This window comes from Amia ocellicauda, chromosome 2 (genome assembly GCF_036373705.1).
Source record: "Amia ocellicauda isolate fAmiCal2 chromosome 2, fAmiCal2.hap1, whole genome shotgun sequence".
In the NCBI taxonomy this organism is placed as follows: domain Eukaryota; kingdom Metazoa; phylum Chordata; class Actinopteri; order Amiiformes; family Amiidae; genus Amia; species Amia ocellicauda.
Genome location: NC_089851.1, coordinates 14,144,792 through 14,168,419, shown reverse-complemented (window position 1 = coordinate 14,168,419; position 23,628 = coordinate 14,144,792). Strand labels below are relative to the sequence as shown.

Here is a 23,628-nt window from a genome sequence, read left to right as displayed (position 1 = left end):
AAACAATCAAGCAAACAAAACAAAACAAAAAATATAGTCCGACTTACCTAACCGTTTCACCCGTAAAACAGTACTTATATCCAGCTTGTTTACAAAGGCCCGAGAGTGCATTGAGTGTTGTATAGGAATCCATCATAAATTTACTGCAGTAACAGTTAAAGACTTAGGAGTGCACCTGTAAGGCAAGCCTGTCATTCAAAGCCAATGAAAAGAGAAAAATGCATGGAGCCTTGAAGCTCTTGGCAGAGGCAACGAGGAGGACTTCGGCCAGCACTCTGTTAATGAAATGGTGTGCATTAGCATTAACAGCAAACAAGTACACAGGGAGCGCAGAGATTATATTTATGCTTTAGGGCACTTGTGCAAACCTGATGGATTGAGTTTATTTGCTTGTAAATAATGCTGAAATGTTTGTTTGTTTGTTGTTGTTGTTATTATTATTTTGACTTTTTTTCTTTTAAAGAAATCAAAATGTGCAGTTTTCTTTAACAAAAAGGATGAGTCTGTATATTTAGTGATTTGCTCAGCATCAGAAAAAGGCCCATACATATATATACTATATACGATATGTATTTCAAATTATTAAATGGTTCTATGTATGTTATTATCACCCTGTGATTTGTATTCTGTTTTTATGGTGAGCTCTGCCCATGTTGTTTTGGTGTTTTTTCTAAATAATTGTGGTGTTTTTCGGAAAACCATTTCATAGTAATTGCAGGTTTGAAAAGTGTGTCCATACACTAAATTAAAGAGAGAAGGCACAGCGTGTGTTCACTTTACTCCTGTCTTTAAAGGACAATTCTGCAGCAGCAGCAGGATGTACTGTGGTAGATATAGGACAGGACTGCCTATGGAGATGCACCACTAGAGGTTTCACAATCAAGGGGGGGGATACAAATCAAAAGACCACCTGTTATTAATAAAGGGGGGCTATTGGCATGTAGTGAACCTATTAAAGGGTAACAAACAGCATCTTTAATCCTTTGTCGGTTCACCTTTAAAGGACCGCAAAACGGTGGCTTGTGATCCCTTATCTCTTAATGCAAGATTGATGCCAGTCCCGCAATCCGCTTCCATTTCTGTCATCAATATTCCTACTAACACCACTCTCATAAACAGCATTAATAAACTCAGCTCTGGGCCTTATTGTTTCCCAGCCTCTGCACCTCAGTGGCCCGAGCTCGAATCCCTGCAGAGGAGAATATTGAGAATTAAAAGTCGTGGATCTTAATTGTGCTGGGATTGTTTTATTAAAGAGAGGGAGGGTGGCTGTCGCTGAGAGTTTAGGTATATAGAAGAAGGGCAGAAGGGGGGAGGGGGTGGTTAGCGAAAGAACTGAGTTTGCAACCACTGCTGGTGTTGGAATTGCACAGTAAACAAGACTTGCAAATGCTTGTGCATCGGTAGAAAACAAACATGTGGATGGCCACCTTCCACAAACCACGGCACACTTGAAAATAATAGTGGTTATTCTGCATTGACAAATATGGTTCAATAATTCGTAATTTTGTGTGTCAGGCATCTTGCAGGAGAGGTGCATTCCTCTCTATGTCACTTACCTTAAAAAATGCATTCACAAATACTTCCTTCAAGCTGATTTGTGACTTGACTTGCACTAAACCACAGTTCTAGGAGCATAAAAAGATATACAACCAGGAGCTCCTTCTGGAGTTGCACTGGTTTAGTGCATAGATAAAAATTGAAGTCCCTGACTGCACAAATTTATTTGCGCTGATGTTTGTTTAAAGATCAATATGAAATAAATTGGTCTGGAAGCTATAGCCATAAAACACCTGTCAGACTAATGTAATCCCGCAATGCTATTTTGTCTGCCGCATGAAACCTGGTTAGCTGTGTATTTCTAATATTGCATGGAAGTCTGGAAAAGGCATAATGGATTCTCTTCGCCTGTATTCAATAGCAGAGAGAGACGACCGGTTCCTCTGTGAAAGAAGAAAGAAACGTCAGAGGATTTGCCTTTATTACCTCAGAAAGATGGTGAAGTAGAATTGGGTCCAGTAGATTTAATGCATTTTTTTTCTCTCTGTGATTCTCTTCAGCAGTCTCATAAACAGGCATTATTTTCATATGTTACATCTCAAGACATACTTTATCACTAAATCATCAATTTAAAAGCTAACCTATGATGTATTTCCTGTAAAGAAATAAGGAAGCTCTGTATTTCAGTCTTTTTTGGTGCAGTATGTCTGCAGTATATTTTTACAATTTGCAACAATATTAAACAGCAAATGTAACCCTTAACCTATGTCCTGAGAAAGTTGTAAAAGTACATAATTATATTAAGAAGAGCTTTAGTAAAGATTTGGAAATTCAAAATGAACTTTTTTCATTTGTTAAATTGTTAATCTGCATACTTTGATTAAACTACTGTTCTGTGCTCATGTTACAGAATGATTGGAATTATATGAAAAAGGTATATCAACGATTGTTGTGTAACTGATTATCTCTTACTTTCAAAAGTGGAAACCTACATTATACAATTTTCAATGCTTTATAATGGTATTACTTCTTTATCTGACATTAGAGTTGGAAAGCTGAAGTGTGCGAGTGATTTTGTAGTTGAGCTGTTTTGTTCATAATTTTAGATTTCATAATAGCCCAAAAAGCTTATCCACATTCATACACAAGTGATACTGTGCAAAAAAAAATTAATCAGTAAAGTGAAATAAAGTTAATATTATATTGGTAAATACATTGCTGTTAAAGGTGAAACATTTGTTTTAGTCAAGTGTTTATTCAAGACATTCAAGACCAATATATCTACTGGCTTTTCCCAGTGTGTGAAGAAAAATATCCCTTACATTTATTTTAATATATTCGTCATTCACAGCTTTTAAGAACAGGTGTCAAAAACACCCTGGGCCTCACTGCAGAAAAAACGCAACTTGAGGCAATGAGAGAATGTATTAAAACTAGAGCTTGTGACCATGACAGTGAAATGAAAACGCAGACATTTCGCTATCTCGCATTCATATGTTCGAAGTTTTTAGGCTGACTTGACCATATTATGGCTAAAATATCTTCTCCTTTAAGATGTTAACATTTTCCATTAGGATGAATTTTTCTCATCCCTTGATGACACCTAGTGGCTCAGTGATGTAATTATGGTGTTTTTATAAATTAAAAATCCCAAAACATATCTTGAAACAAATGTTAAATGTGATCTGTTTTGTTTTATTGTTGTTACTGATTGTTGAGCACAGCTATTGCTGTAAGAATAGATCTGTCTGCCAGTCTAGCAACACCCTTCACAGATGTCTTAGAGCCTAGTCTCAGAGTTACAAAAGCACTGGACCACCAGAGGATTAGTCTCATGCATTCTTAGAGTTGACCACCTTTGTACATACAGTTTCATGTGTTCCTGATCAGAATAACGAAAATTAAATTCATATTGTTAGTGCTTATTTGGACCATGCCTTGGTTCTCTCCATTGCACAGTAGTACTCTGATACTGTGTAAGAGGTCACACTATTCTCCAAGAAAGGGGTGCTGCTTGTCAAAAAGCTGTTAAATCGAGGGTCCTTGAAACAAATGAAGATGTCAAAGGGCTTCCAAAGTAGGAGTAAAGGGCTGATCTCCATGCCCTTTCCAGGCTCCCTTGTGCATTTGAACTTCCTCGTCCCAGCATGGGAACAAAGCTACTCTAAGGTAACAAAAGTGTACTTTTACTCGGGCAGCTTGAAAGGGGAGGCCTGTTCATGTAATTCATATTTTAAACAACAACACAGGCATGAGATGTATGGGCTTCCCAAAGCTGGATGAGTAAGGTGGCCCTATGGACTTCTGTGATTGGTAACATATACTGCCCTTAATATCTTGTGTAATCATACAGGTTGAAAAGGGTTGTATGTACATTTGTAAATCAGCAAAATAAAGCAAGACTATGAAACAAAGGGTCCTCTAGCGCTGGACAGACGCTTTGATAAATACGTAGTTAAATAAGGTTCTATATCAGGTCATGTTTGGAATTCATCCCTGTGAAATGTGATGACCAATATAATTAAATATGAAATGAGTAGTAATGTATTTGTGGTAAAAATCTTGTACAGCTGCATGAGAATTAGGCTGAATTTAAATGTTCACCAGACGTGTCAAAAACATGATTGCAGTAAACATATTAGCTAAAAGATAAACAACTTCTCCAGTATTTGTATTCCTGTGGCCTTGTTTTGAGCAGTAGCCAATACAGGCAGTGGCGCTGCAGTCTAGCATCCTGCTGAAAAGAGACGTGACATTACAAATCCTCCTCTTCTCCAAGGCCCTCTTTAGAGCCATTAACAAATTATATGCAGGTGTTTTCCTCTCACTGGTTTTGTATATTTGATCTAATAAAGATGTAAAGATAAATAAAGAAAGAAAAAACTTTTGCAAGTAGTGGCTGAATGTGCTGTCTGAAGCAAATTATTACCCCCAGATAGATTCATCACATCTCCCTGCTGGATTAGGAAGGCCTATCTAATGAAGTTCCCCATCAAAATGAAAGGACTAATTCTGATTTAGCTGAGGTAATGAACTTCTCGCTCCCGGTGTGATTAGCGGCATGGGGTGGGAAGGAGAGTAGCAAGAGAGTACGTTTCACAAAAAAACATTATGCAAAATGTCTTTCTTTTATTTGCTGAGATATATTAAATTTCCAGCGTAGCCTATGTTATATAAAATTATGTTAATGACTTTTGGCCCACTGTGACGGCAGCTTGCTGGTCCCGAGCATGTGTGTCTGGCTAGAGCACTGGGCTGCACAGTGGGAATTGCCTTTTCTATTAAGAAACCTCTAGATACCTCATGATGAATTTTCTTTCACCAAATGTTCTCCTTTTGTCTAAAATATGAGCATTTTCTAAATTACTTCAGAGAGCAGCACGAGGCACAGAGAGGTCTGTGGTGCTGAAAAGGGCCTTCCGCGTCAGGCTAGGGAGTCAATTAATAGGAGCGGTAATAATTATAAGCCAGCCAAATACTGGGGCTAGCTAATTGCAAAATATTCCACTGTGCAGTCGGAGGCAAAGTCCCTTTCTTCCCTTCTCTTTGTGTGAATGGGGTTCATATAACTGATCGTTTAGTCTGTAGAATAATGTAACAAAACGTTTGAGGGAGCAGAAAGGGTTTACACTTGTATGTAATTAGCTTAACATGGTATTCACCTATTTTGAAGGCAGAATGAGTGATTTGAAAAGATTTTTTTTTTTTGCCAGTTAGCTGCCATTTTGTATATTATTTTTGTTCTCACAGTGTAACCTTGGCGTGCAGTAAATAGGCACACTACATACCTAAAGGCGCATTCCCCTGCATGAAAAATGACAGCAGTTTAACTTCAGTGAAAGGGCATTAAATTGGAACAGTTAACTGCAGAGTGCAGTTAGTCTGCAGTACATCACTGCAACTGCTCTGGCAATGTGGGTATAGTGCTGTAATCCATCTCACTGAATTCTGTCATGTATCCCAAATGGGCACACCTATCTACCGTATGTTTTCTTTGCTCATTTTGTGTTTCTCTTGAGGGTGCACATAATTTCTGCATGTATAATTGTATTCATTATCATTGTTATTATTTTTGCTTTTCCTCTGTGAGATAATCTTGTATTTATTTCTTTAAGGACATGAGAAGATATTAAGGTTAACAAATGAGAGGAGGCCATTTGACTGATCTTGGTCATCTGTTCCCAAGTAGTTTATTGATCCAAAAACCCCATCAGGCTGTTTCTTTAAGCATTTTAGTGAATCAGCACCCACAGCATACCTTGACATAAGGAAGCCTTCCTCCATTGACTCTGATAATAGTGTGTATGTATTACAGAATTACAAATACAGAATCCTATTGTCTTTAGGAAATTAAGCATTGAACAAAACTAAACACTCTTCTGCTTTGTGTTTGGAGTAATATGATAATGTTGCAGTCTGAAAACCATTTAAAAATGGTAAACAACTGTTATTAGAAAATAATGTACACTTACTTTGAGCAAAGAGCAAAGATGTGTTACTGTATGAATTTTTCTTTAAGATCTTTGGCTGCTTTTTTCAGCCCTTACACTTGTTTCAAAGCAAGCCTGTCCCTTGAGGTGTCAGATCTAAGCTTCCAGAAGAAACAGGACCAGCACACCAGTGTCAATTACTTGGCAGCATGTAGATTATACATATCAACCACTGAGTGTCACTTCTGACAGAGCAGTGCCACTACGCATCACGCTGCGACGTAGGTACAGTATGTGGAGTGTGTCAAGGTTATCGAAAGCAGAGATGAAAAACAGTGACTCAGTGCAACTCCGGGGTGGCTCTCCTGTGAGGTGGCCCCCTACACCAGCCCTACCCGACTCAGTTGCTGAGCTCTTTCCAAGATGCATTGCAAATTGAAGATTTCAATGCCAGTGTCCTCGGAACATCACACAGTCATTTGGAATTGGCCCAAAGTAACGTTGTTAGTCCCTCTATTGTCTAAAGGAAATGTAGTTTGAATTGCTGATCTGTAGGCTAATCTTGACATAATAAGGGCAAATAATAAGGGTCTCCTACACAGAACCACCACGATCTCTATACCTGTGAGGCTTTTAATGTAGGCATTGAGGCAACCAAATATGGCTAGTACTCTAATGATTAGCACCTCCACCATGCTTAATGTGTTAGAGCTGACACTATTGACTTTTGTTAAGAGATTTATCCTAATTCCCCAGGCACCCTCGCATAGCAGTGCAATCGCTGACATGTCTTACCCTGACAGATCCCCTATCATCATTGAACGTTTAAAATGAATGTCAGCCCTGATCAAAAGGTCCTATTTTTATGACAGATTATTTGCGCCTCCAGTGCTGTTTTTCCTTTTTTGTCTGTAAAACACATTAGGCGTCTTTGCTTTTTGTGTGACGAAAAATTGTAAATATTTTGGCGCTGTAAAATGCATCAAATGAGCTGCTTGTTTTCTGAAGGGCTGGTGCTGTGCGCCTTCATAAATATATAAAAAAAACATGCTTCCGATTGTTTTGAACAAGCTCGTCTGCTCTCAGATATGGTTCTGAACTTCAAATAGAAATCTTTGTCTCACACACACACACACACAAAACAAGTAATGGCATTGTTCACTCGGTGAAGTAAAGATCTTCCTGCAGTCTCGTGTCAGGTGTAATTTAGATGCTTGCAGTCAATGATCAGTAATTAATATCTCCTCTTCTCCATGCCTTTTGTGAAGCTTGTTAGCGTACAAAAGGCATGGAGAAGAATGGTAGCTTGTAAAGAGAACAAAAGTCTACATCTCTTTTTTAATGTAAATTTAAGACCCAAACCAAAGGCATATTCTTACCTAATGTTTTTTTTTTAATTGGCAGTGCCCACATGCTTTATTTCCTAATCAAGAAATGATGTTTATTCAGCAACATATATGGAGAAACCAGCCGCAGCCTTATTGACATCACAGGCACTCAACACCTAGATTTAGCACAGTTGCAAGTCGATATCTCTTTCAGATTGGGTTTTATCCTCACCTTGACCTTGGGAGGGGGATGGATCCCATGGAAGCTTAATCACATGTTTTCCACACGCTAACTGCCCCCTCCACTTATATCCTCAAGAAAACCAAGACATCTTATTCTCTGTGATCAACCTGTTCCATCCTGCATGTTGACAATGGCGTGTCTTTGGTGCGATTCCACTTTAATTGGGGAGACGGAGTGTAGAAAAGCCTTTTTTAGAGTCTTGCGTTACCTGTGGAGTGAAATCCCGAGATGACAAATCCGAGGAGTCAAGTTGACTTTCAGGAGACCCACATTAGGAGTTAAAAGACTGCGACCCAGATTTCCAAAAGGTGTTGCTTCCAAATATACTCCAGCTAACATCTAATTACTAGCCGCAGCAAGACTGTGCAAAGAGACACAACTAAAAAGAAAATGTAAAGGGAAGTGGCCTTTCAGTTTAACCATAATAATTATTATGTTTGTGTTATCCTTCAGTAACTCTGCATAGAAAAAAGAAATGTAATTTCCTCACACCTCTGCTATGGCTTTCCAATCAGCATGGTCCTCAGGGGGTTACCCGTGGTATGTTCCTTCATCAGCATATAGTTACTCATGGGGCATATACCGTTAAAATTAACTATGTTCCACATGGATGAGTAGAGCTGCTGTTTCTCTAAGGAATACACAGAGGTGGAGCTGCTTTGTATTCTGGGAAAGTCCTGGGCTTAATTGCTGTGATTTTTCCCATTATCTGTTAATTGATAAATCCTGCCGAGAAGACTATGAAATAAACCCACCTACTGATCAGAAGCCTATGGCCCTTTGAATCTCCACAGTACGTTTTTGTTGTTTTCTTGTTTTTTTCCCCCCTTTCATGTTGATAAAGTATGGTTCCGTTGTTTTTAATTAACACATTGATATATAAAATCGGGTTGTAATCAAACTTTATGAAAGTTTGAGCACTGCAGACATTTTGTTTCGATCGAGTATGGATGGCATAAGTTCATATTTATCTTGCAACTGTGTGAACTATGAACTGTGAGAGGAACTTTATGGCCAGGGTTTGTGTCTGTGTTTTGTGTTGTGTTTTGTTAACTGGAGTGTGAGATCATGGAAGTACTAAATATGGTTTGGATGGAATATTCGGAAAAGATGAAACTGAACATTCTGATTGAAGGAGACTGCTTTGATTAACTCATTCATTTAAAATGTGTAGGTGAATAACTTGATTTACAATGTGAAATGTATATGTTTATTAGATATGTAGTTTATTGATTTTAACAAACTCAGACTATGTATTTACCACTGACCATTATACCATTATGGATTTTGCTGACTCTCACAGCAGAGTAATTAAAAACTAAAAGCACATGTTTGACATTTCATAGAAGTGTATGGAGTCATTTTCTCTTGGGAATGTGAAATTGTGCCCAATGAGCTTCTTCCTATATGAAATAGTGCGATGGTCTAAAATGCTATTGCACGTACACTGAACCATGACATGACACTTTGTGAAGGTGATTGATACACAATAATTTAAATACAGAATAAAAAATCTACATCTGTGACAATTTATGTTGCTTTTGTTATTCTATTTTAAATAAGATAAAGCATACTATTAGTTCTCAATAAAAATTAACCAATCAATAATTCTCAGTTTGACAGAGGTGTGATTTAGAATTAAACTTAGATTCAATAAGAGTGGTGATGTACAATTGTTTGAGCACCGCCGAGGGGAGCCACGTGAGAGCGGGCTGGGGATAACACAGTCCTATCTATGGCCCCTTGAGAACTGTCTCCTCAGGTGCCTGCGGGCATGAGGCCTTCATCAAATCCTCCAAGTGGTGTGATTGATGGGCAGTTGACATTTTGGGCCTGCAGATAACACTTATCCTACCTGAAGAGGTAGCGGATCCTAGCATTGAACTCAATTTAATCATTGGCAGTTCCAAATTGGGCTGAAGGACAGGGGACATAATCGGACAATCTAAAAAACAACGAGAACTCGCACGAAAAAGACATGTTTATCTTTGGAATTTGCACGATATTGTTAATGATAAGCCGTTACAATTGTTAACATTAAAGTGAGCTCTGAGCTTTGGAAGGGTCCACTCACTTCAGTTTAAAGACTTCCACTCGGCATGTACTGCGTGTCCTGATAAGCTTACCGGGCAGCAGTGCCAATGCTTCCTGCTAATTGACCTTGTACTTCACTCACTGGTTGCTAGGGGACATGCCGCAGGATTCCTGAAATGCTCCCGACTCTTAGTGTTGACCTACTCTGGCGACATGTTAGTATTTCATAAAGAGGAAATTGGAGAGAAGTTAAATTGTATAAAAAGCAATCAAAGATAATATTTTTAGTGGTTGTCACACTATTAGCCATCTAAATGGTCTGAAATGAGTATGACTGAAACTAATTATTTTTTATTTCATCTTTTTGTTTTCCTCTTTAATCTCTTGCTCAAGCTTTAATCTCAGTCCATTTAGCTAAATTCACTCTACGTAGCTATATCTCCCAGTCTTAATGTACCTTGGGTAGAAAATAAATTAATGTAGAATTAAAATGTATTCAGAAAGGTTATAAGGATCAAGATGGTTTCAGAAGGAAAAGGGAATAATTTGTAGTGAAATGCATTCTGAGTCTGGTCATTTTGGAAATGGTTTTGTTTTCAGTTGTTGTTGTTTTTTGTTTATTTTGTGTTTTTTTGCCCAATTTGGAATCGCTAACTGTTATTCAACACAAATCGTCACCATGCTCTAGAGCCAGCTAAGGTGAGCCAGAGAGACACACGTTCGTCCTCTGAAATGTGCTGTCAGGCTGTTAGCTTCTTTTTGCATTGCAAAGCCAGAATGGAAACAAAGCGTAAGTGCCAACCCGCAGACACAGCTCCCACAGATAGGCACTTGGCCAATTTTGTGCCACCCCAGGGGACTCCTGGCTACAGTCAGCTAGTGGCATAGCCTGGATTTGAATGTGACACGCTCTTAATGTAAAAAGGCCTCCCTTTTGTCAGACTTGGGCACTTGTTTTTTAATCCTCCCGTGCAGTTACTGTACAGAGTTTGAATTTGAGTTTGAGAGTTTGGGGCAAGGGTCTCTCTCATCGGTGAGCTTTACGTGCTCACCCCACAATATCTTGTACCACTTTCATATTGCCTTGCTGATAGCTTTCCACCTGCTCTGAGACAGCAACCTCTTACACAGTGGTCACATATTGTATTACTCGAAGCACTGGCCCTGTGTGTTATGAACAGATAGGGCTAATTAAATTAAGGCAACCCAGCCACATTACATTTGCATTCTGCAGCATTCGTGCCAGTGAAGAGTCACAAAATAATGCTTAGTGTATCCAGTTGCAAACAACTGGAACACTTCTGGGGGAACCCTCCTTCCTAATATGAATATTGAAGTAACATTTCTGGACTTTATTTTGCTTATGCATTTTTAAAGAAATTTTTTTGGATTTGTTTGATGTTCATTACTTCAAATACATGCATTTTGTATGCTCTGAGTGCACCCAGAGCTTCACTTAATCAGGTTAATCCATGTTTATCAGTGTGGCATCTGGCCTTTGTAATGATTTACCTTCCCACCTGAGAAATATCTCGTCCACCAGATGTTTTTGAAGACAGGCTGAAAAAAACATTTGCCATATGATTTAAAATGTATTTGTTATTTTATGAAAGGTTTTCAGACTAGAAGAGTTAAAAAAACAAATGTTTGATTTGTTGATCTGTGACATTATTTTTGGCATTGACTTTATCACTTTAAGGCTTTATCGTTATCTCCTTGTTTTGAGGTAATGCATATGGGTAATAAAGGTGTGAGTTTTTAAAAGTGTTTGTTTTACCAAGAATCATAAGGGGACAATATGTCTGAAAAATGGGAGCAGTCCCCTTTAAGAGCAAACCTGGTTAAAGATTCACCATGCCCTTGAGAAACGTGTAAATCTGTATATCAGAGGTTTCTGTTCCAATGCCAAGTGCTAAAACTGATCATGAATTCCTTGTTACTGGTCCTCAGTCTCAGCGGTATTGCCAGCGGGGGGAGGGTCAGTGTAGACAGGGTAGACATTATAATTAAGCCCTGCACAGCTTTTAAACTCTATTTTCGTCAAATATCAGGTTTCAAACCCCCTCTGCAGTCCATCCACCCACCTTTCTTCTTTCTCCAGAAACATCCCCCCCTCATATATATATATATATATATATATATATATATATATATATATATATATAATTACAGTCCACATGGATGTAAGTTTTCTTGTCCAGTGTTTTTTTCTATCCTGCCTGGAATATAACTTTTCATCAAGACAGGTAAATTGCTTTGGAACAGAACAGTTTTTCACACACCCCACCAAAAACTAAGAAAACATTATGAAAATTCGATGAACATTTAGAAACATTAGTTGTTGTTTTTTTTTTTTTTCTTTTTCTTTCTTTCCTCAGCATGTGAGAGACATTAAGAAAGGGCTTGCCTTACAAGAAGCTGCAAATTACATAAACCATGAGTCGAAGGAACGTGAGGCCCTGTGGATATGCAGATGTGCCTTATTTTGCTGGTGTCGGGCAGCTTTGTTAGAAAAGAAAAAGAAGGGTTTTCATCTTAAGGACTTCGGGAGGGGGTGGTGGTGGGGAAGGGGGGAGTGGAGAGAGCTTGCTGTCCCTAGTGGGTCTGTAACTAGATACAGAGACTGTTGCAAGCTAGGCAGGGCTCCCTGGTGGATGTGCTGATTGGACAGCCTGAAGGGAGCTTGGGATGCATCAGGAAGTGAACTCACTCACCATGGGAGCTATAGGGTAGAACCAGATGAGCCATTTGACTTCTTTTCTAACTCCCACTAAGGACAGATTGCCAGTGTGATCCAACCTCTATTACTGCAAATCAGCCCCTTTCCCTTACGCCGATTTCATTAGGATGACCAGCATGGTGCAAGCACACACACAAAAAAGGTTAGACACAGTAATTTTACAGACAGGCAGGTACCAAGAAATCTGCATAATTAAGCAGTCAAGGCTGCTAATAGGGAAGTTTATATGCTCAGGGATCAGGCAAGGGCAGCACATATGGATACGGCTCTGGATATGTAAATCTTCAGCATGCAAAACTTACGCGGTGGCCCTCTGAGAAAATGATAATTATAGCAAAGGAATTGTTTACTGCTCTGTCTTGGGCAAAAGGTCAGATGAGGGGAAAAAAATACACACAACTGTGGTTTCGTCTTTCATGGAAAAAAGGCTTTCATAGTTGACGTTTCTATAATTAATGGAGATAGTTTCCTCTGATTATAGGACACATTGAAATGACGAATCCAAGGAAATTTGTAGTGGAACTCTTATTAAACACAATTAAAGTTTAAAGAAGTGGCCTTTCTCAGAGCTTCTCTTTTCAAAGTATTGTTGTTTTGTGTGTCTTCTTAGTTTCTGGTACTTATTGGTCTATTCTAAACTTTTTGTTGTTGTTGTTGTTGTTGTTGTTGTTCCCCAATATAATTTCATTATTTTGACTGAGTTAATGCAAAAGTGTATTTCTTTGTTTTGTAAACCTGTAATTATCCCAACCACTGAAGTGAATGTTTCAAGCTTTCAAACTTCCTGTTTTCAATTGCCATTTACATTACACTAGAAAATTATATACGTGTCTATGTGTGTGTGTATGTGTTGGTGCATCATGGTAGAATGTGTGATTTCAAAAGAATTTAAATAACATTTAAGCAGTGAATCCATTTTTTATTATTAATGAAATAGTTAATTAGTTACAAGAAATTATAAATTGCCTGTAAATTAGAATTGAAATGTGGTTAGTGGGTTCTGTGTGCCTGTGTACTATTATAGGACAAAGTGTAGCTCTGTGTGCATTTATACAATAGCCCATTCCATTAATAGCCCACCTGGAGCCTCCCTGGTTTGATGGGTCACAGCTGGTTTCAGGACCAGACTGTGGAGCAGTACGGTACAAAACAATGTGGTTGGCATCCTGGTCCTTTCAAAAGCAGCAGGCCATGGAAACAGACTGAGGGATGTTACGGATGATTCCCCGTATTAGGTGACGGCAATCCATACAGGCTTCATGGAATTTGACAGAACATTAAAAAAGTAATCTACATCTCATAGATATTTAAACACCCTAACAGAGCAAACAGTGAAACATTATCAAATATGATTTCCTTATTATTAATACTTTGACTAATGCTTTTATCCAAGGCGACTTGCAAGGGTTTAAGCTTTCATATTCTGTTGCTACTCTTTACAGTTGAATTTGTACTGATGATTTATTATGAACAGCAGACACTCCACAATTGTCCTATATAGATACTGTATACTGTATATAAACGGGCCAATTGACATTATCAGCATGCCGTCCAAGATGGGTAAGATAAGAAGCCTGATGTAAGTAACCAAATCATTTCCTTTATATTTTATACCTTTGGAAAGGAGTTTATTAACTGACCCAAATGAAGCTTTACGGTGCAACCAGCTTTTAAAAATTATGCAGTAAATGTAATGTGCCTTAGCAACCATGCTAAATGAATTGTTGATCAGGATGTCTCTTTCCCATTGTCGTACTCTGGCTGCCCATTTTCGCTCCCACTGTATCGCCATCCTGGAAGGACTGCCATTTTTAACAAGTTAGGATTAGAGTTTTAGACTAAACGGGCTCCAGTTTGTACAAAACATTTTACTGTTTTTTGAGCTACAGTGTGATACTCGATTGTGGGTTAATTCATTTATATTGTGACCTAAACTGTAATTCGCTGTAGGAATCTAGACTCCAAATGCTGTTCATGTATTGATTAACCTTCGCCCTAATTAGTTTGTTTCCAGTGGACATGATTTGTAGGGCTGACGAAAGCTCTGCTGGAACTTGAAAATGAACTGCTCAAGGAACGTTTTTCAATTGGGGCTCAGTATTATGTCACATTTCCAGGAAAATATATCATACGTAATCCAGCATTCAAAGATTTTATTTGGAAGTTGTATTCGATGTCTTAGGGGTTAAGGAATACCTAGACAAGTCAGACTAAACAAGAACTCTGCTGTTCAGTTTTGATTTGTGTATTTTTGGTACAGAATTAGTACTTATCTGTATCAAGTAAAAGCCGTTAAACAATATTCTTGTCTCACAAAACATTATCTAGACTTCATAATACCGTAGTGTTACCTGGGACTGCATGAGGTGAAACTGTCTGTTTTCTGTGGTTCTCTATCTATAGCTGATTCTTGGTACCTCTTAAGGAAATATTAATGAGAAATGACTTGCTATTTAATAGGAAACCCACAATTTTCAAGTTTTACATGTGAATGAAAACCCAGTGTCATTTCCTTAAATTCTTTCCAAACGTGATCATGCTGGAGATGAAGAGGGCAAAAATGGGTGAAACGCAATGATTTTAGTCATTAGTTTAATAGGTACCTTTTAAATCTAGAGGTTAGAAAGAAAAACTGCATATGATTGGGCTTAGCAGATCCTTTTGGTCACTCCCTTTGTGATAGTGAAGATGTAATACTGAAATCGCTCAGTCTGTGCTCTGATGCCAAGAGCAATAAGACAAAGATTCCAGGCAGTTTTTAACTAAAAATAGTTTTGCCTTTTGAGACAGGTTGGGTATTACTCCTTTCAGAGCTCAGCTAGTGAGTGTAGTTAATGTAGTGGGACCATAATTACACTGCCAACATGGCATGTAGTAGTTCAGGACTGCTCCCAAGCTGTTAGATACCCTTGCCATCCAATCAGCCATCCAATTTATACCTGATGTGAGAGGATCACACCATCTTGTACGTCGCTTCATTTTATATACTATAAAAACACCAGACTGAACCCTAGACATTAGTTTGTCAATGCTCAATTAAAAAAAAATGTCTTGCAAGTGCATAGCCTGCTTTTTCATGGCTATTAGTATTCAGTGTCATTTTTCAAAAATGTCTTGTTAAAAACAGGGGGGAAGATAAAAGGGTGAAGCAGATTTTTTTTTTTTTTTTTTTTTTTTTTCTTGTTTGACAAGTATGTAATACACAGCATGTACTGTATTGTCAAGAAGGCATTAGCCACTGCCTGTGAGATTTTTGACAGAGGCACCTAAGTTAACATGTGAGGCCAGGGCCCGTGTTTTTAGTCTTCCTATAGTACCTGTATTCAAAAATCCTTTCACCCTCTTCTATATGTGTGTATAAACACGCACACACAAACAGATAGGCTCAGAATTGTTCTATATGTAAATTTTTAATAGAAGTCTGAATTAACTTGTTTTTTGCTGGACTAGATAGACCCTCATGATGTACAGGTATTAAAAATTAAACATGCCCAAAGCATGATTATAATACAGTGCTGTAGCCTTACAAATATTTTATAATTTTGCTGAGGATGGCAATTAAAAATAAGAAAAAAGGCTAGGTAACCATTCTCAGTCATTAAATTATTGACAGCTAATTTACGATGCTTTCATGACCTCTAATGCCTCCTGGGTCCCAAACTCTGCTCTCCGTGAGCACATAGCAGGGCAGTTCTAATAGCTAGGGATTTTAAAAGCTACAAACGTCGTTTCCAAGTTTCTGTTTGCCATAGGCAGTAGATCAAAAGTGAAATGTGATGCTCTGGGTCGGTGTTTTATTTTATATTTTTTTTCCCTTCGTTCTTTGCCAGAAACCCCAGGCAAGCTAAAGGCCTAGTACTTCTGTTTTCGTCAGTTTGAAGGGGGAGCTTATGCCAGTGAATCTCTTGGTGTCTTCGCAAGTGAGACAATCCACCCTCTAGTCTCACCCTGTGGCTGCCAACTGCCAAGCTTGATAAATTAAGGATTGTTTGCAGAAATGCCAGCAGGGGCATAGCAGGAGTCTGTCACAGTGGGGTATAGGATGGGGGGGAGAGAGTGAAAGGGAGAAGGCGGGGGTAATTTGGACAGTGTAACACTCAAGACATCAACACAGAAAATCCACATATGGCAGTCGTTACACAAAAAAGTGTTGGAGTAGCAGTATGTTCTATGTTAACTGAAATTGAATTGTGTTTCTGTTCGTTTGGGTGCTGCTTGGTTTGCTGATCTTGAAAAGTAGTACACACAACTTTTGGATCCAATCTGAAATCTTTACGTAGGGACGAATGTGAAATGGATTGTAAAAAATGGATGAGAGGCGCTACATGAACTATTACTATACTGTATATACAAAGTTGTGATGTTTAAATAGCTTTGATGAAGAAATAATACAGAATGTAATAGAACAAACTACTACAAAATGGAACCCAAAACCCATATCTGTCTGCTTGATTTTCTACATAATACAAGACTTGAAGCGACGGTCATCCAGAATTCTACCATTTTCGGTGGTGCTTGTAAGGTTTTATTTTTTAAAAGGTATAAAGTTTACTGCTTACTTTATATAATTTATTTGGTTTGTGTGTGGAAGCTGACAGTCAATACTGTTTAGAGAATAATTTTCCAATATTACACTGTTCTGCTGACAGCTTGACAGAGCTTGTTAGTAAACCAAGTAACAGAAGGTTACCGAAAAAAAATATTTACTGCTGCTTGATTGTTCTTTGATGTCTTGGCACTGATGGACATGCCAAGTGAAACCCTTATACATATTATAATCAATAGAGTTGTCAACTTCCACTTGTTAGATTTTTTTTTTCCCTTCTCTCATTCCCTTTTTGCTACCAGGCAGAGGGCATATAGATCAAATGTACAGATGCTACTTCCATGCACTTGAATGCTAATAACAAATCTAAGAAGAATATAATAACTAGTACTAACTGTTTTATTCAGAGGTGCTGTCTGATACTGTTGGTGTCATAAAGAGAAATGGTTTAAGGATTGTGATGTCATAAAATCTCAACATCGAAAAAAGTCTGTCTTCTCTGAAATGTCAGTCCTACTGTCTCTGCCATGACTCCAAAAACAATCTAGTTATGCAGTAGTAAGTGCCATATTTCACATCCTGTATTATTAAATTACCTTATCACCAAACTATCACTGATATATACCCATATTTAACTTGTACTGTAATACTGTTATGCAAAAGGATTGTATGACATGCTGGTGTGCACTGTAATAAAACTGAATAAAACCACACATCCTACTATGTCCTAAGGAGCATGGCCCATCAGGTTTGCTACATTCAAATTTCTGAAACTATTGGGTAGTGCTAAAACAAGTATGTGCTTTGTGATGTTTTATATTTTGTTTATTCTGGAATCAGAAGGTTTTCTCTTCCAGCTTCTTTTCAGCAGGTTATTGATTTGCTGGGTTTTAATTTTTCAATCAATCTTTACTTATTCACTTAATTATTTTGCAGAGTGGCCTTTTCTGTGGTGAGGAGCATTACAATCCATTTGATCACAGGTCACTTTATAACAGGGGACAGTAACCGTACAGCAGCAGAAATTACTTGCATGAATCCAACATATCATACATAATGGACTCATTCCCAAGCACTTTAGAGCTGAAGCACTTACAGGATGTTGCTTAATGCACACAAATCTAAAAATCTAAACAAGATCCTGATTGTGTTGTGTGTTTTTGTCTTACAGAGGAAGGCCTCAACCACGAATGCAAGCTCTGCAGTCAGACCTTTGACTCTCCAGCCAAACTGCAGTGCCATCTGATTGAACACAGTTTCGAAGGGATGGGCGGCACTTTCAAATGCCCTGTTTGCTTCACAGGTATGTATAAAACACATGTTATCCATTATCATAAAGGTAACACCACAATCTGGACAATCCAGTGACTAAAAATAGGACCAAGCTAATGAATAGTTCCATCTCAAACCTTCTTTACATCACCACTATCTCTTTTTTAATAATTTTGATAATTGAAATACATGCACTGAACAAATGCTATTTTTAATATGTACTGTATTATTGTAATGTATTAAACAAAATGGCTAGATAAATATGCTGAAATATATTTGTAACATCAGTTAAATATGTAGTGTGAAGTAGCCACACCTCTCAATGCTATGGTTTCAACGTTTGTTGGCCAGTGATTTAGCCTACAGAGAACTATAAAGGTTACAGTTGATTGGTCTGAGGGAAGATGGGAAGTGTGAAAAGGCTGCCACTGAAGTTTACACATCCCGTCTTAAAGGTCATGTTTCAGTATTTCTGGTACTTAACGTTAAATCATGACTAGATGGGAGGCTTAATTACCCATTATTTTAATAGCACTTATTTCTATAAACAGAATATATCTACTACAACTCTGTCTAGTATTTGAAATGTTCCACTGGCAAACATTTATAGTAGAATTCACCAGACCATCAGTTCAGTTATTTGAATCTACCCTATTATTGAAGCTTTGTAAGAATATTTAAGCATTTGTGGATCTTAGATTCAAAGCCAATCTTTATTGAACCCTTCCTTGTTATAGCGCTGTCTCGTATTTCAGAGCTCGAAGGCCTTCTCTGCCTCGCTTTATCAGTGATTTATTTCCACCTCACAACCCTCTTGTTATTCGGAAAACAAAGTGATCCACATATCTGCTATCCTTTCTATGGAGTCAGCACTCATAATGTCAGCACTCCTTTGTCTCAGCCCTCTTCAACTTGAAAAATGTTTTAGAAATCCTTGTTGAAATATGATAGTATAAGATTGTGAACCTACAGCTTTAATCTGTTGAATAGATTTCACATTTAGAGAGAAATGCTGCAGAAATTCTGTCCTCCAAAAGCTAGGATGCACTAGGAAGGCATGTGTTTAGTGTTTACCCAACAGCTGTGAGAGATGTCAGACAAAGCAAGGGCATAACCAATACTTTTCCTCCAAAAGCATGCTCCTTTTTTGATACATAAAGAGTTTAAAAAGTACATTGGCCCGTATGGAAAAAAAAAAAAAAGATTTTAAGTCCCCCTTATCGGATGATACATTAAAAAGGGGCAGGAATTTTGGTTCCCTGCTGTCTTTTAAATTAAACCTGGAGGTTCTGGTGGATATAATAGAAATGAAATAATAGGTAACAGACACAGACTCTGTAGAATATTATTACACAGATATTGAGATTTGGCACTTATAAAATGCATGCATAGTTAGGATGATGTGTTTTGTTATTTTCATCCTCTCCGTCACAAAGAGTAAGAAAAGTACTTAACCACCTGGCACGATGCTGACTGAAGTGTTAAATATGTGGTGTAAGGACAAGGGGGGAAATAGTTCTGTACAGTGACTGCAATATCCTGAAACCCTGTGTTATATCCATCTCTACATAAAAGTACAGGGAAATGTACCCACACCCTAAACATGTGCCTGTGAACCTGACCAATACCACAATCACCAAACATTGTTGTTGAAGGAATGTCAAGTTTAAAAAGAGGTTTAAACAGTGTAAAAAAGGTGGACTCACAGAGCTTTTTGTTATTGATGTAGATGGCCTATAATAAATAAATATTAATGTTAGTGATAGTCCTACTACCTTGTTTAACAGTTAGTTAAACATTCATCTCAGAAAACTTTCCAAATTCGGGTGCAAACTGAGAGCAGCAGCAAGACTGCAAACTGCTGGACCTTGAGACGTTCTGTGTGGAAGATTGGTAAATAATTCCCCTTCAGGCTACAGGAAATGCCATATTGTGGCAAAAGAGGAGTCCTTAAATAATGATTATTGTATATTTAGGAAAATATGACAACGTTTGACAGCTATGCTATTGATATACTTTTTTAAGAGACTGGGATCATCAACCACATTACAGGTTTGCATTATAGAGAGATAAGCTTAGAATACTCTGTATACATAAACGTATGGTCCAAATGGTACAGTTTTATAAATATTAATGTTATTAAACATATGAAACAGGATCTCACAATTGTTTTTTTGACATATAAGATATCTTTATGTAGACTCACTTACATGATACAAGCCACAGCTATCCCAGTGCTACGGTTCCTGCAAGTCAGCTTTCAAAGTTTTCACCACGCTAATATATGTCCTGTGGCTAAAGAGGGTTGTGACAGATAGACACTGAACTGCAGAAAGGAAAGGCCACATTAGCAGCAGGAAGGTGGGGAAGTTTTTTCCCCTCAAAAGATTGTAAAGCAGGCCCTCAGGATGATGGGGCACTGAAACGTGGACGAGTAAACATCATAAAGATCCCCCTCGCGCTCACCTGCTCTTGTGAAACGAGCAATCCATTTTTAAAGTCAAATACGGAGGGTAGAGGGGACATAATATTTAACAAAGGGAGGCAGGAGACAGGCATAATGAGGTGAGAAAGGAAACATTATTGGATGGTTGAGGTGACTTACCTTAGACAGCAGGGGTCTGGCTCCCTCCTGCTGCCCTGTAGAAAATCTCCATTTGCATCATAACAAGGTAATATTGAATGATGAGAGAAATGGGCTCCACCAATGAGTGTAGTGAACCCGCACCACCATCTAACATTTTCACCTGACGTTAATAAGCCTCTATACCTTTTCATATGGATAGTGTTGTGAAATGTTAAATATATAGCACAGATCTATTATTATTATTATTATTATTATTAACTACTGTATTTGTATCTACAATGTCCTTTCTCCTTACTTAGCACACCCTGTGTCAGGTGTAATGGCAATAAGTCGCAGGGAAAGGCCGAGACGCATGAGCACATTGCAGTAGTTGTCCGTTTGCGTCTTCGGCAGCTTGTGAGTGACTTCATACTTCAAGATTTATTTTCCTGGCATTGTCAGACAAGTACGCCATTCCATAAACTATAAATTGGAGCCTTGCCTCCCACTGCTGTTGGACTGCAGCTCTCGTTTAGTGGTTTATTGATATTTTTCTTTCCCCCAACCGCCTCCTGCCAGTAGAGCTTAATATACAAAGCATGTTTTTCATTTGGGTGTTAATTTTCCAGAGGCTGATTTGATGGGCACGTCCCCTGTGTTCACATTGATCAGGCTGATGTGAGCGCTCGGCCTCCGGAGTGCACCTTCAGGACAGACACTGCGGATTTCCATTGGCAGGCAAGGGCAGGACTGCAGGGTTTGCTCTTCAGAATTACAGAAATTAAAAGGCTCCTCATACAGGAGGCAGCTCTCTGAGATCGCAGTTGTGTGTCTGTGGACAGGTTGCGTGTATGACAGGAACACCTGTGAGACTGGACCGTCCTGGAACTAAAACGAGACTAAATTAAAGATCCTTAAGTGTTAAACTTGCTTTATTAAAGCCTCTGCCTTTCATTTCCACAAAGTTAAGCAAATTGCTTTATTTCTCATTATAATTATGATAATAAATACAGCAAACATATAATACAATAAGCATTTAGGATGTACCTCATCTGTATTTACATGTGTCAGTGTATAACATGGAATTATGTAGATGTTATTACATTTAAACTGAATATGGCCGATATATAAATTTTACCCAAACCGTTATGAAATTGGTAACTAATGTAAATAATGTTTTTGAAAGAGTATATGGAAGATGTTATTAAGCCATTAAATTGTAAGGCCTTGTTTAGTTCACAAAACAAAACACAAATAGTTTTCATGCAACTCTACCATGTTGTAGTACTTCTGGTCCCACAATCACAAGAGGGATGTAAAAATGTCTGTCAGTTTTCAGCACTGGCAAGCTACTCGGTGAGTGCTTGTGAGATGGTGAAGCCTGTATCTAGACCCATCTATGTCCCTGTGTTGCATCAAGATAATACCGGCTAGGTTGTTAAATGAATTCATAGACTCACCGTGCTCCAAATGTATGGCCCTAGTCATGCCAGGCACTCTGCTAGGTGATGAGATGAGCAAAAGCCCCTTGGAAAATGACAGAGTGACTGCCATACCCAGAGAAGACTTGACAGGCGTCAGATGTGGGGGAGCCTGCAGCTATAACAGCCTGCCTTTTCCAGCAGGAGTTGCTACAAGGATCGTCTGAAAATTGGGATTGGGGATATGAAGGGAAAAACAAACAAACTGAAGAAAGTTATGTCAGCGATGAAAGCCATGCATGTTTTTAGTCGTGTCACAGTATTGAACTGCTTGTCACACAGCTACTACTTCTTGAGCACTTTAGGAAAAACTTTAACGCCTATAAATAGGCACAAGCCTGGTAAATAGTTTATTCCCTACTTTTACAGTCATTCTGCAGTATTGGCACTCGGCAGGAAGTCTGTAAACACGACCTGCAGAAAGTTTGTTCACGCTCCTGCATGAACAAACAAAACAAACGAGAATTTCTTTACTGCGGTAAAAACCCCCACAAAAGTAAATAAATGTATTTAAACACTGTCTAAACCTATAATTTCGTTATGGGGAAATCTACATGAACCGTGTATGATATTAATTGTTCACTGCAAATTAATCACAATTTAAGAAAGTACTAGGGTAAGGAACAAAACAAGTGAGAAGCCCCTTGTTTTTCCCTCATATCTGCATTAACTTGAAAGAATAACTCCAGAAACATTGTATTTTATATTCTGGTACTTTTATTTTCTAACAATGGCTTAATATTGCTTCTGTGTGGTCTCAAGAAAACAGAAACTGTATAGACCTAGTAAAAGCACTGCAACATCTGGCCCTTGACAACTAATCACAATCGTAATACTGTATCCACCATTTCCTTCAATAATAGGCAAACCTTGGCTCATTTGTTCAACTGGACATCCCTCAGTAATGTGCAGAGTACATTGGATGCTGTTGGAGTGTATTTCTTAATTTCAATGTGAATAAAATAAAAATAAAATAATTAATAATAAAAAAGAGGCCACTAAATCACATTATTATTTGTATTTTATTTTTCCTATGTGATAAATTCAACTTTCCCATATAGAATTTTGTATTAGCAAATTAGTATCATACCGCTCTGTTAGCCCCAGACGATCTTTGGAATTTAAAATACGTTCAGTGGAATTAAGCTTTCCAAAGCCTCATTTAATCATCTAGATGCAGAGGATTAATTATGTATGTTACCTCCGTGATTTAATGTGATCTGAAAAGAGCGCGAGAGAGAGAGAGAGAGAGAGAGAGAGAGAGAGAGAGAGAGAGAACATATGTACAGTGCCTATAGAAAGTCTACACCACCTTTCAAAATGTTCACCTTTTGTTTCCTTTTAGTCTGGAATTAAAATTCATTAACTTTTTTCTTTTTTTTTCTTTTTAACGTATCTACATACCTACCAACTTCCAATATTCTAGAAATTTGCAGAAAATGTATTCAAAATAAAAACTGAAATAGCTTGGTTGGAAAAGTGTCCAC

At 38.1% G+C, this 23,628-nt stretch overlaps 1 protein-coding gene across 4 annotated transcripts in view; it reads left to right on the top strand.

The window, feature by feature from the left end:
• Positions 1–23,628, top strand: part of znf521 (zinc finger protein 521) — a 174,565-nt gene that overhangs the window by 119,674 nt on the left and 31,263 nt on the right. For all 4 annotated transcript variants that reach the window (XM_066719568.1, XM_066719569.1, XM_066719571.1 and 1 more), the window contains one exon: positions 17,994–18,125. In XM_066719568.1, coding sequence (XP_066575665.1) covers positions 17,994–18,125 — 132 coding nt within the window. The remainder of the gene's footprint in view (positions 1–17,993; positions 18,126–23,628) is intronic.